Source organism: Eleginops maclovinus, chromosome 4 (genome assembly GCF_036324505.1).
Source record: "Eleginops maclovinus isolate JMC-PN-2008 ecotype Puerto Natales chromosome 4, JC_Emac_rtc_rv5, whole genome shotgun sequence".
NCBI lineage: Eukaryota > Metazoa > Chordata > Actinopteri > Perciformes > Eleginopidae > Eleginops > Eleginops maclovinus.
Genome location: NC_086352.1, coordinates 24191581 through 24206242, shown reverse-complemented (window position 1 = coordinate 24206242; position 14662 = coordinate 24191581). Strand labels below are relative to the sequence as shown.

At 40.9% G+C, this 14662-nt stretch overlaps 1 protein-coding gene across 3 annotated transcripts in view; it reads right to left on the bottom strand.

The window, feature by feature from the left end:
• itga11a (integrin, alpha 11a) overlaps positions 1-14662 on the bottom strand; it is a 71543-nt gene that overhangs the window by 36029 nt on the left and 20852 nt on the right. Inside the window, exon 1 of one of the 3 annotated variants that reach the window (XM_063880574.1) lies at positions 10212-10341. The exons of 1 other annotated variant lie outside the window; for it this stretch is intronic. In XM_063880574.1, coding sequence (XP_063736644.1) covers positions 10212-10284 — 73 coding nt within the window. In that variant the 5' untranslated portion in view covers positions 10285-10341. Of the gene's footprint in view, positions 1-2601; positions 2725-10211; positions 10342-14662 lie in introns of those variants that run through there. One more of the 3 variants, XM_063880576.1, reaches the window with a different exon arrangement.

Here is a 14662-nt window from a genome sequence, read left to right as displayed (position 1 = left end):
AACATATAAAAGGCCTACATCTGATGGAAGAAAGATGTGAAATCTGTGATTTATATTTCAGTAGCGAAGGAGCTGGAAAGGCTCTTGTAATGTGCTTACAGCTCTGAAAGTCTTGCAACTGCAATTATACAATTGGTCAAGAGACTCAGCCAGGACTTTTGTTTTGAAATCGCTGTTAATATATGGTGAAGTGTAACCTGACAAAGGTTAAGAGGGTACAAAGTTAAAGCTGCGGTGAGACCTGATCAAAGCAAATGTGTTTTCCCGATTGTGTGCTTAAATTCCTGTCACATCTTTTGACAGCTTACCAGGTGGTAGAAAAGAGCAGTGAATGTCTGTTTTCAATTAAAATACCAATCGGAGAAGTTACTTTTTTCAGTATTTGCTTGTCATGTTACCCATTAAGGCTAATGTATGATGATAGCATTATTTGGCTTTTAAATTTTCATCATAGGAGGGAGGGCTCTGCGTTAGGACTTGCGGGTGATGAGTTTTTCCTATTGGCGGAGGAGAAGGGGAAATATATAATCATCTACCACTGACTTCCTCTCGATCAATCTCTCTGTTCATCCGTCTTCTCCTAATCTGCTGCTGATCTCTCTCACCAGTTGCCAGACGTATCTTAAGTGCGTGTTGATCTGTGCTGGTCCACTGATATCTAAGCTACTGTGAGGTCAAGGATCACGTTGACCTTTACACTCAAGCTAATTAATACTCGCAATTACCTAATATACCAAGTTGCAATGATAATGATTAACACATTTCAGAGCCAAAAAATGCATTAAAAATAATGTAGGGAAGTTTAAACAGATTGTGTGCATAATGAGGTTTGTCTTTTAGGAGTTGGAGATTAATGCTTAAAAAAATAAGTGTTTTTTCTACAGTTTAAGCAGCACAGCTGGGCTGAAACCATAAAGGCATCTGCCTTTAACTACCAAAAATGCCCCTACTTCTCACATCTTTGCGGCTGTTGTGCACACACTGTGGGGCTTATTCAATCCCTCGCCCTCATGCTAAACGGCCCTAAACTCAGCTCACTCCCCATCTGTGAGGCTCAGGTGTCACGACAAGTTGAGTGAGCCTTATTTTCCCCTGCAAGGGATACTAAATGTAAACAACAAGGTGAAGGAATGCTCCACACAGTTTGTAAACATGTACAATTCTAATTAATCCTAAACAAATGACAGCTGAAGTGAAACTCAAGACAATTGTATCCATGGTTATCTTGTAATGATGTCAATCCTAACTCCCCCCCTGTTGGTCTAACTTCACAGGCAAAACAACATTGTGATTACACACACGCACATCAACACACAGATGAGTCACTGTAGTGGTGTTAATTCTTATAACAGAGAACTGTTTAACTTGCTTCTTATGATTACTGTTGACCAAAATACTGTTGCTATAAAGTATTATCCAGTAACCCTATTAATGTTGAGTACAACATCTGTTTTTACTTTTATCCAAATGATTCACACATGCATTGCCAACAATGACAATGAAGCACAAGTTACCCCCTTAAATATCTGTCTACTTTATATCAAGGACTGTATGTCCCAAAACCTCCCAGACTTAACTGTATTCCAGCCTGCCATTAGGAGAAATACAGCGAGTGTTTTGTATACACCTCACGGGAGCTGCTTGGCTTCTCTTGGCTTTCAATGAAAACAATAACACATCAAATTAAGATGGATGGAAACAAAGTCTTTCCTATAAAACAGACTGTTATACAGGAATTGTTGTACAAATTTCTAATAGTTGTGGGGTATAGTTTTAGAAATTAAATATATATTTTAGTTGTTTCATTTCAGTGACGATATGTTGGTTTGGAGCTGTGATTTGACTGTATAGACAACCCAAAGCAAATGTAAACTTTGAAGGCCTCTAAAGATGCCAGTATACTTCATCAGCTGCTGGTCAGTTTGTCAGTTTGTGGCGCAATGAAGAAAACCAAAAGTGAAAGTTCAACATTCACATTCCCTTGTGAGATAAGTAAGAACTATTTTTTCACTTTGAGGATCAGCATCATTAAAATGTGCCCTGTTGTGTATTTAAAAAACTATTGCATCTTCCCGCTCTCTTAGACGGCATTCAATTGTGACCATCTGGAATATATATAAATACATTTTGCTTGGGACGTGGTCGGACAACATATATAATGGACTTATTCTTTTTCACCATAATAAGATGTAGTCAGTGCCTATGTATTTAGGGGAAGGAAAGCCTCAATGTTTTTCCTGTTTCTCACTTCCTGTTTTTCACTTCCGGCGCTGCTACGAGCGGCAGCCAGCAACAGTCGCTCTCTCTGAGCATCACTGGCTACAAACAACCTGGTAGCCAGACAACAGAGGGTGGGCCTGACCGGGCCAACGAGCTGAATCTGTTCTTCAATAGATTCAATGAGAGGGCTCCGGTCTACCCCTCCCCCAGCTCCTCTACAACCATCCCCCTTAGAACCTCCAGCCCTGCTGTCCCCCCTCCCACACCGTCCCTCCACAGCTACACCGTACCTGCTCGTTCTCCCCCACCATTACCCCTACCTCACCCCTCCCCCATCAACACAACACAGACTCTTTCTTCCCCCACACATGGCACACCGACCTTCACAGCAGAGCAGGTGAGGAAAGTGCTATGCAGGCTCCGCCCAGGCAAGGCTGCAGGTCCCGACGGCGTCAGCCCGAGGGTCCTCAAAACATGTGCTGCCCAGCTGAGTGGAGTCCTGCAGTACATCTTCAACCTGAGCCTGAGTCTGGAGAGGGTCCCTGTGCTGTGGAAAACTTCCTGCATGGTTGCGGTACCGAAGAAGGCGCCTCCCAGCACCTCCAACGACTACAGACCGGTGGCGCTGACGTCCCACCTGATGAAGTCCCTGGAGAGGCTGATCCTGTCACTTCTTCGGCCCCTGGTTAGTTCATCGCTGGACCCTCTGCAGTTTGCCTACCAGCCGAAGCTAGGAGTGGAGGACGCCATCATCTTCCTGCTTCACCGTGCCTACGCCCACTTGGACAGACCCGGTAGCACTGTGAGAATCATGTTCTTCCACTTCTCCAGTGCTTTCAACACCATTCGGCCTGACCTGCTGGGGAGTAAGCTGACGGCGATGCAGGTGGACTCCTCCCTGGTTTCCTGGATCACGGACTATTTGACGGGTCGACCACAGTTTGTCAGACTGCAGGACTGTGTATCTGACACTGTGGTCAGCAGCACAGGGGCTCCACAGGGAACCGTTCTTTCTCCCTTCCTGTTCACCCTGTACACCTCAGACTTTCAGTTCCACTCGGAGTCCTGCCATCTGCAGAAGTTTTCAGACGATTCTGCAGTTGTTGGTTGTGTCAGCGAGGGAAATGATGAGGAGTACAGGGTCGTCGTGGACTCCTTCGTTGAGTGGTGTCAGCTCAATCACCTGCAGCTCAACACCGCCAAGACAAAGGAGTTGGTGGTGGATTTCCGCAGGAGGAAATCTACCCCCACACCCATTTCCATCAAGGGGGTGACTGCCGACATTGTTCAGGACTACAAATACCTGGGTGTTCACCTGGACAATACACTGGACTGGGCCAAGAACACTGAGGCTGTGTACAAGAAGGGCCAGAGCCGACTCTACTTCCTGCGGAGGCTCCGGTCCTTCAACGTCTGTAACACCATGCTGAAGATGTTCTACCAGTCGGTGGTAGCCAGTGCCATCTTCTTTGGTGTTGCGTGCTGGGGAAGCAGGTTGAGGTCAGCAGACGCCAACAAGATCAGCAGGATCGTCAGGAAGGCTGGCTCCGTCCTGGGGGTCCAGCTGGACTCTTTGCTGGTGGTGTCTGAGAGGGGGATGCTGCGCAAGCTGCGTAGTATCATGGACAACAACGCTCACCCTCTCCACCAGGTGCTGACCTCATACAGAAGCACCTTCAGCAATAGACTCATTCCACCCCGGTGTACCACAGAACGCCACAGGAAGTCCTTTCTCCCTGTGGCCATCAGACTCTTTAACTCATCTACCTCAGGTCGTTAGAGGAACATTGGAGAGTCAGTAACCTGAGTTCACTTTATTACATCTCAATGCTGTCATTTCACTTTACTTTCACTTTCACATGTCACTTTATTCACATGTCACTTTATTTAGTATTTAGTACTCAGCTTAGTTTTATTAGCTATCTTATTACTGTACTGCCATTTGCACTATACGTATAATTGTATATTGTATATACCTACGTAGTTACTGTAAACTATTTCACTATTTCATATTTGCAATGCTGCTCTTATTGTTGATACATTTAGTTTATATTTAGTTATACTTAGTTATTTTAGTTTATATTTAGTAATATTTGATGTATATTTAGTCTATATTTAGTAGTTTAGTTATATTGAGTGTATATTTCTCCTTCCTTCTTTGTATTGAACTGTTGCACCTTAATTTCCCTCGGGATAAATAAAGCTTCTTGAATCTTGAATCTTGAATATTCAGTTCAACCTCTGATCCATCTTAGAAATCATAAGGAACTGATTATTTACCTCCAGTCTCTCTCTTTTCCTCTTTTCTCTCTTAATATATAAAGCAGATTAAATAATGCTCTAGCATATATGCAAACTTTCATTAAGTTAAAACATGTTCACCCTTGCAGGCAGATCTTTGCCTAATTAATGCTGGCCTAAACTTAAGTGTGTCTAATCTCTTGTTATTCTTTTACTCTTCCTCTCACATTCGCTTTTGTTTCGTTATTTAACAGATTTGCTGTCTAGGAGAACTGTGGGATTTTTACCACTATCCTACTATGTTACACTGTGATGAAGATCGAATGATCCACTTCCAACGTTGTGACTGCAAGCCTAAAGTAATCTTGTCTGACACTGTAATGAGTGAAAGGACTCTTTGCTATCAGGGGTTGTATCATCTACTGTACATAAACAGTCAATTTCTTCAATTATGACAAGTTGTTAATCAAGTTTTACTGATAGTCGATCAAATGAAATTACTCAAATCACTTTTTTGTTATCAAGATTAAAAGTGTCCAAGAACTGAACAGATGCAACTCAACTGAATCTTTTTTTTTTTTTTACACATTAGTCAATATCTTTTTGTTTGTGTGAGCAGTTGCTTGCTCTCTGAAATGCAGTGGAGAGGTAACGTGTTGAACAGCTGTATTCTTTAAGAAAAATGGGGCTCCAACAAAGATGTTAAATGCTCTGCCTTTCTCAGCAATCAATATTTTGTGGTATTATGAGTATATCTAAGCAAAAAACAAAAATAAATATCTACTTTCACTGTTTTTCAGCATGTACCAGTAAAACTGCTTTTTGTAGGGTGGAGGAAGTGTCAAAACCATCACAACCACAATTTCACCACGGCACATTATGCGAGTGGAGGGACAACAACGCAGTGAATGAGTCATTCATTCCTCAAGTCTGAGACCGGGAGTACATCACACCTTCATTGGCACAACCATAGACTATTTGTTCTGCTTCATGAAAACCTCCATTAAAATAAATGTCCATCTCTGCCATGCAGGCTCTTCATGTAAATATTGATATATTCTCCACATTGCTCATTTCCTGTTGTATGAATGGTTCACATGTTCAGCTGGTGTTTGATCCTACAACCAAACATCCTCCTAAAGTTTCTGTTTATCTAGAAACATAAAAGGGGTGACTGAAAATAGATGGTTGGGAACAGATAGGTGTATGGAAAACAAATACAAATCATCAGGTAACTCCTGACAGTGTGCTGCAGCATAAATCATTTAACAAATGACGGGCAGCGTTCTTTCAAAGTCTTTCCATCATTGTTCAACTGGACCACAAATATGTTTTTAGCCATGGGACTGGATTTTCATGCTTGGAAGTCTTTTGAGTATTCAAAAAGGACCTCTGATGCAATCACAGAAAGGCAGATCAAAAATGAGCGAGTGCTAAGAAAAGGAAAGTGGCTGGGTAGAAGCATGAGAATGGAGGTGATTCAGTTTCCATTTTAAGCTACTAATGTGGCAGAGCAATTTAATATTCCAAGTAATTTCAGCAGCTTCTAACACAAGGTTGGACTCTTGCTGGGTTTCCTGTGTACCGGCCTCCATGCCCAAATAAATAAACCTCAAGCCGGTGGCTGCCGGTGCGACCCACATAAGTCCGCGGCTGCCTTTGGCCCAACACCAAGCTGCAGGAGCTCCACCACAGACCCACTGACATCCAGCAGCCGTGCGGGTTGCATTATGCTAAGGGCTTGCTTGGAGAAATCTGGGGGTACGTTCGAATTGTCAAAAACTCAGCTCCTATCGCCTATTCCTATCTACTATTCCTTGACCTTTGCATGACGCATCACGGGGTTAAGGAATAGTGGATTGGAGAATACAAAAGGACTTAAGAGAAGCGACTGCGGTGCTTTGACAATCCAACTTCATTTACACTATCCCACGTATTGATGATGCGCCAGCGGACGTTATTAATGTGCGTCTGCTGTGGGGACAGTTTCCTATAAAGCGGACTAATGAAAGCGTATCTACTTTGCACCGTGCTATGATGGTGTTGTTTTATGCTTTATGAACGTGGACAACAGTGAGACATATATTCTTCATTACAAATGTTGGAATTGAAATAAAAAAGAAAAGTGAAACTTATGCTTGTCACCCTCACCCTCTGGTCCACTCGTATTAACCCACATGAATCCCAATACGTATGATTATATGAAAATATTTAAAAATAAATACAAATGTGTTTATAATAAACTAGGTATGCGTTAACCTATCACTTTGTATATCACAATTCAAACATGTTTTAAAACGTTTAAGAAACCCACACAGCTCAGTAAACAATGAAATGTAGACTTTATTTGATAATTTCAGTAAAACAGTAACGTTCATATTTCTCCTTAATTAATATAGAGCTGAACGTTCAAAACAAAGCATTTAAGCAAGTTATGGTATACGTTTTAAACTGCTTAATAAGCAAACGTAACTTTCATGAAACGCATTTCTCCGCCACGGTCGGTTGTTTCCGTGAAATGTTGTGGCCCGCAAGGCATTGTGGGACAGCATTTTCTGCTTTCCTTTCCTAAAAGGAAGGTCCAGTGTTTCCTAAGCTAAAGGAGGTTATAGAGGAAGTTTCAAAGCTCCTTTCCTATCATCTACAGAATTCGAACAGCTCTTATCATGGCTGCCACTGAGGTACTTCCGGGTCATTTCACTCCGTTAGGAACCTTCCTAAGCTAAACTGACTATTCGACTGCAACCCGGATATCAGAAGGGCATGATGCAGTTCTTTAAAGAGTGAATGCAGTGTAATATTGTTAGGTATTTATGAAAGACTTTGTACATGATGATGTCTACAGATACTGCTATACAACTGCATCTGACTAGTGTTTTAACCAATGCTAAAGCAAAACAATATGTCGTTTTCTATTGATGCCCTCTGGGTTTCCATTACAATAGTTTTTTTCTGGAAAGATGCTTCACATTAAACAATATAACTCCAAATAGTTTGGCACCTTACACATTTCACATTTTTTTCTTTCACATTTAACACATGCCAAAAACTCTGGAGGCATGGGGTATCTAAATCAGATGTTTCCAATACACAACAGTCAGCCAACTGGGCACTGATTAACAAGCTGTTAACCGTCTGAGCCAACAGAATCCTCTCCAGGGATTCAAACCAAGACTTTAGCCAGTGATATACAAGACCCGTACCACCGGCTACTGTATTATTCAACTAGATTGCAATGTCGAAACATTTTATTGGAATAAGGAGTATGTTTATTGTCACTGAAAAAGCGACACATGAATTTCATTCTGAAGCAGTGCATTGTTGCTTTTGGCAAGTACAACTTTTGCTCAAACTAAGCCTATACATATTATAAAATTACAACCATTGATTAATGAGAAGGTATGTTTCTAAACAATCTGACAGTAATTAAACTGACTGATAATTCATTTTGATGAGACATTTTAATAATAACTATATTTAGTTTCAGTAAAAGCCGACAGACAGTACACACTTTTGGGATCTGGACACTGAAGGATCCAAAAGGCAGTCAACACAACATGAAGAAATGATTTCCTGACCAAATTAAATCAATTAGGTATCGTACAAAGAAGGCAACAGAGATGTGTTTTACATAATCCCCTAGAAATTTGTTGGCAGAGGTAGAGTAAATTCTTAGAAAACGTTGCTGGAACCTCCAGCAATCCGAACTTGGAAGACGTGGTGCTTGTAAATAGGATAATGACATGTAATTAAAGTTATACAAGGGTCAATGGGCAACAGGACACTGCACACAAAGCTTGGGTCAACTGCAACACATTTAACTTTAATTTTTCAAATGTGAAGGGGGTTGCAAAAACCAATTGAATTCATCGAAAATTAGCTCCAAAAAATGAATATATGTTTTAGCCGGTGGTTACAAGCAAACCACACATTGGTTCAATCTCATGAACCACATTGTTAGCAGCATCAGTTATTTCAGAAATGCCCGAAACAGTCAAAACTGCAAAGGGCACAAGCTTGTAGACAATAGGGCATATATCGGTGGTGGTGGCGAAGTCCATAGGGGGTTGGCCTGGGAACTGGAAGGTCACCAGTTCAAGTCCCCGAAAGACCTAGTGCCACCGTGGTGTCCCTGAGCAAGACACTGGTTACCTACACTGCTCCCCGGGCGCCGTACATAATGGCAGCCCACTGCTCCTAACACTAGGATGGGTCAAATGCAGAGACCGCATTTCGTTGTCCTAGTACTTGTACTCTGTGCAATGACAATAACATGTGTACACAACTCTTAAATTTCCATTATGGAAAGTGGCCATCATAAAATTGCAACAATGCACATGAGGTTTACCCATAGAAAAGAAGGCACATGGCTTCTACTTTATTTATTATAAGGGAGCACCATGACTGTTTAGTTAATTCAGTCAAAATCTGGCCACTGTCATTATTGCCATACAAACTGACAAAATAGCATATCTTTTTTAAGTTTGTCGATAATAATAAGCTTTCTCATTGTCATTTTCAGGGCACTCTTCACTTTTTACATCAAAATTGACGTCAGGGTACGTACTCTCACAGCTTGATCATCCCTGCATGGAGTGGGCACCATGGACATGTATTAAAGGAGTAATTGGGAGTTAACATAAGAAGTAAACAAATGTTGAGTAACATGCAGCCTCCTTCTCATGTGTCTGCCAAAACATCTCCAACCACAGCCAGCATCGAGCCTTTCTCCGCAGACTCCAGCTACAAGGTCAGTGTCTCCCTCTCTGTGGCATCACTCCATAAACTTGGTTCCAACTAATTCCAAAATCAAACCAAATATTTACAAAAGACAGTTCCTCCAGAGCACTTCTCAGTGTTGTGTTATTTACTCAATGTCAAAGATGAATTGATGTCTGCCTCTTGAAAAATTCCAGTCTTGTAGACATCAGTATTAACCTCCAGGTGATGCAACATAACAGAATAATGATTCTCTGTTGAGAATTGCTTTTCATACAGCTATGGTGACAACATGCACATTATTCTATGGGAACTGCGGCCAATTCATACTGTGTTTAAACAATGTGGTTACAGTCTAAGGTATGCTAAGCTCAAAACCATATAGAGATATCTACTGTAGTGTGCATCAGTTCCACAGTACATTTTAAGGGTTCAGTAGATACGATTAGTTTAAAAAAACACATTTGCTGCCTTTTATTGACTCTGTGACTCTCTTTCTTCCCTCCTGTCTAGATATGGTACTGGTATAGTGATTTCACTGGTAATTGCCCACGGTTCTGGCTAAGCACCAACAACGCTCCGCTTGCTAGAAACTTGACTGTGAAAAGATAGCATCAACTTTCATTTGAGAGAACAAGCCTGCTTCCAATGAACTACACAGCACCTCTTTGGACCTGAGGGGGGACAACTTATCCTTCAGTAAAGCCCCTGAGCTCTGCCCCTGAGCTCTGCCCTTCCTGTCTCTTAACATGATACTAGTCAAGATGTCAGGTTAGGATGTCATTCACAAGGAAGCCCTTCATTCACTGAAGATATTCAAATATTACTGCTACTTGTGTGCACATTAAAACCTTCACAAGCAGCAGTCTCAAAGTATCCAGTTGCTGTTGGAACGAGTCAAAGTATACCCAACAATTAGATTGTCATTATTGTACTGTTGTGAAGTCTGATTCATACATCAGTACAACCTGCATAATGACACACACATTACTGAAACAATAACAGAGACAGAGAAAACACCTTTCACTCACCTAACTGCTGGCTGCAGATCCAGAGCAGGAGGAAGCAGGAGTACTCCATATGTTTGCCGGTGCAAGCGTGCATGTGTGTGGGTGAGTGTGTATGTCTGTGTAAGTGATGAGCGCTGTGAGTGCTTATGTGGTGGGCCCAGGCATAGAGACCCAGCAGCAGGCACAGTTAAAGATCCCACTCTGATTGACTCAAAGTCTAAGTTAAAACGTTGCCTATATCTCGGGGAAGTAGGAGGGGACTGTAGAAGGAGAAGAAGAAGGAGGTCCACTCTGACACAGCAGGCAGGAAAACTCAGTCTCACAAACACTCTCACACTCACTCATTCAACTCAAGTTTGACTTGGGAAATACTCTCAAGGGAGTTTTTAAACATTTTCTTTTTCTTTTCTTCTGTGGTAAATTGTAACTTTGTACATTTGCCGAGCAGCAATACTGTATTACACATTTGAAAATACTACTTTACTTGAGAAATTACATTTTTTGCTACTTTGTACTTCTACTCTATTACAATTTTGGAGGGATATAATGTTCCATTTTGATATAACAATGAAAGGAGCCATTATGAATAATGAGTCATTTCAGCTATTGTAAGAGATGATATTGCTGCATTCCTCTCCTCTCCCAAACTCTCTAATGCAGTGTGCCTTCCCATCTGAAACAGAAAAGTCTGATATTTCCTTAATTACAGCTTGCAAGACAGCAGATATTCTCTTGTCACAGATTAGTAACACTGCCAAACGTTTGCTCATTACCCAAAACATTTCAGACATGTCAGACTCATAGCACCACAAATGCCATCACCATGGCACAACCACAAACTAACTAGTGTTTTAAAAGTGGAACTTAAACGTATACTTTGTATGTTACCTCATACCCCTGCAGCTGAACCATCCAGTCCGCACTTCAGTACCGAATGTATAATGACCCACTTACGTTATAAGACATAGATTGTGTACAATAACGCTCTTTAAGTGCTCCGCTGTGGTCAACGGGTAGATGTTCAATTCACATCTTCAATTAAATGGATATCTTTTCTTAACACCAGCCTTTTTTTCAGTTTGGTTTCGAAAATGATTTTAACATTGGCAATGACTATAAACCCATTTATTATTCATTATTGTTTGTGTATTGTATGTATATGAATACTGCAAGAGTAATAACTTGTGTTAGTTGCACTTTTAGGTCACATTGATGTGATATATTCATGTTTTCTTCATCCCTGTAAGGCCTGTTGGAATGTGTAATAAATGTACTATGTGAACAAAATACAACTAAAAGCTGCTTAAAGTCATCTTATAATAATAATAATCTATGCTTTTGTATTGAGGAAATTGTTTCTTTGAAGCTTTGATACACTTTCAACCTTCTTGTTATCCTCATTGTCAGCTGCAGCAAGCCAGTTTACTCCCTCATAACCTACTGCTTGCAACATCAGACAGACAAAGGTGAACACAGTGGAGCATTTACCAGCAACATTTCCCTCAAAAGTTGGTGAAAACCAAAACAAAGTAAAAGGAGAAAAGTAAACAGCTAAAACTGAATAAATTTGAACTCCAATTCATCACATTTACAGAAATATGACTCCAAATGACTGCCAAGGTAGTCCTGTTACTACTGGATGTACACATTAGCTGCTGTTTGTGGATTTAATAGGTAAGACAGAATAGCTTTCTAAATAGGTACAGTACATTTTTCCAAGAGACCACATACAGTACCCTGAGCAGACAAGCGGTCAAAAACACATGTGAAACTGTGAAGTACCTGCGAAACGCATCACGGAGGAAAATCCATGATGAGTTTGACACATATCCATTCCTGATACAGATCTTGTGAGCAGCTGTATATCTGAACATCTTTACTGATTGATTTCAAACTAACTGATTCATTGAAATATTTTGCTGAACCATACACGTTTTGGTTTTTAACACAGATCAACCGCAGATCACACAAATCAAGACAGTGTTTGTGCTTAAAAGTTAAGATAACCAAGCCTTCCGAGGCATACAAAGAATCAAGACTTGCTTTCATTAAGGGTACTTAAAAAGACATTGTTTTTTACGCTATATTTCTCCTCAGTAAACTGCTGGGCCCCTTCTTTCTTTCAAGTCAGGAAATTAAGCCCTGTGCCGTCTACTGGTGCCTGAAAAGGTCCACATAGAACTGCAAATGTAAATATAAATGGGCAGGGTTCTTGAAATGAGTTACTACTTTAAGTGTGTGAAAGTAAGCGATATTGCAAAGTTGGATTTAGTACAAATGTCTGCATTTGACATTAAGAACCTTCATCATGACATTATGTAGTACTTTTTACTGCCAATGTATTGTTTTAAAGCAAAAAATGTCTACAATGTATACCAGGTTCAATGCAAAAAGCAGCATTCCTGCCCATCAAACTCTATTGGAAAACAACATTCCCAAATTGGAGGGGAAATAAGTTTTAGGGGTTTATAATTCATTATAAAGTTCACCATAAATATGAAAAGTTTCATAACAAGCATTGTTTCCTTCACTGTTGTGGGTACAACCTCATAGCTAGAGAATCTCCCACTGTCTGCTTGTATGAAAAATCGTAGTTCAGAGAGAAACCTATAATTAAGATCTGGTGCACTGAATAAAGGTTTTGTGCCAGTGCAGTTGGGGAGTTGGGCTCTATTTGTCATAGTTTCAAGACCCTAAGAGGGTGGTGGGCAACTTTTCTCCAATGCTTTGCATCCAACCTAAATTACCATGTACATATGTAGCTTACTTTAATAACTTTCCCAGGGGACTGGAGTTAGAGGGATCAGAGGTGATCTAAAGTAGTGTGAAAAATTGGGATTTTGAAATCAAATTTCCCCCCCCCCTATAGCCCATTTAAGCCATACAGACTCCCACTGTGAAGTGCAGTCTGAAATCAATACTGAACAGGAGCTGCACTTACCTCACCTTTTCAGGGCCCTTTCCAACACAGACCACAACTGCAAGCAATTACCTCAATCACCCCAGAATGATCTGTTTGTGTGCTATGTATGGACTGTCTCCTCAGGCTATAGAACAGGAGCTTTTTGCAGACGCAGGACAACTCTTCTGGGATAAGACATAAGAAGCAAATCAGCCAACCTTTAGTAGAGTTCAGGCTGCGTGCCATTATCAACTAATTCTGCATCGCATCTTTCAGAGGCATCATTACCTAAGAATTAGCTAGACCAGAAAAGTCTTCACTTACAGTATAACGTGAGTTCTTTGTATTTTTCAAGCTTCTCTTTAAAGATGCATTTGTTGTGTGGCCACTAGGTGCCATATCATTTATACAGTGTATATATATATATATATATATATATTATACATACAGATGCCTATCACAGGCTTAATAGAAAAAAACGCTCTGAGCTGGCTTGGACTTTTGACTTTCGGTTTCAAATGGGAAAGCACTGTGCCACTAACCTAGGGCTGAAGCTCCTCCCTTGGCATAGTGCCACCAAGCGATGCGCTCAACGTTTAAAATATTTTAACTTTGGACTTGGTTGACGCTGACTTTTCAATTAGTTAACATTTGTAGGTGACACAGAAACCACACAGGCAAGGAGTGAAGGTAGGGCCTACCATGGAAATAACACCACTTATCTGCTTTCATCTCCACAAGGCTCTTTACCCTACCTCAAGGAAAGCGAGGAGAAAACGTCCTTTCGTGTGAAGGCAGCTTTAGAGATAAAGACAGTACTTTCCCTGTTCCCTAACCTGCGAATAATCAATGTTATACAGTTTACCTTTGATTTTAATACCCAAACAGTTAGAAAGATTTTTTTTACATTTGTTGGGAACCAAGAAAACCATTGATGTCTGTCTTGTTTGCTCAGAGGATGGCCATCCCCAAAAGTAAATGGGATCAAAAGAACCACAACAATGCAAAGAGGTGTTCAATCTTTGACTCAAAAAGATGAACAAACTGGGAGGACAGGATCAAAATCTGATCTGGGTGTGATGCCTTCCCCATCTACTTCCTTTTGAGTGTCCACATGCAGTCCCATATCCTGTTTTTAGAAGTCATATTCAGTTCTCAGTTAGTGCCAATTTTTTTTTTTTGAAATTGTACTTTAACATTCAACTGTACATGCTGAAGCTTATTGCCCGTGGAGATGTTACTTTCCACAACACACAGCCAAGAAAGGAAAGGGCCGAATAAAACAATGAATAGTTTTATAGCAATAGAGCACGCACTCGCAGTCAGTCCCCCAAGGAGCTTTTAGAAACATGCTGCCGTTCCAGCAGCTCATTTTTGCCCCATATGATCTGCTGTGAGGACAACAGGGAGAGACTACTGCACAGTTCCAGCGAGTAGCCCTGCTTAAAGCATTAACCTGGAGAAAGTGTGGGGGGTCATCTGCAGGAAGCTCTCTGTCAAGCAATATGAGCTGTAAAATACATGAACCAAACAAGACTCATCCATTATCCAAAATCGGATGGTTTGACAG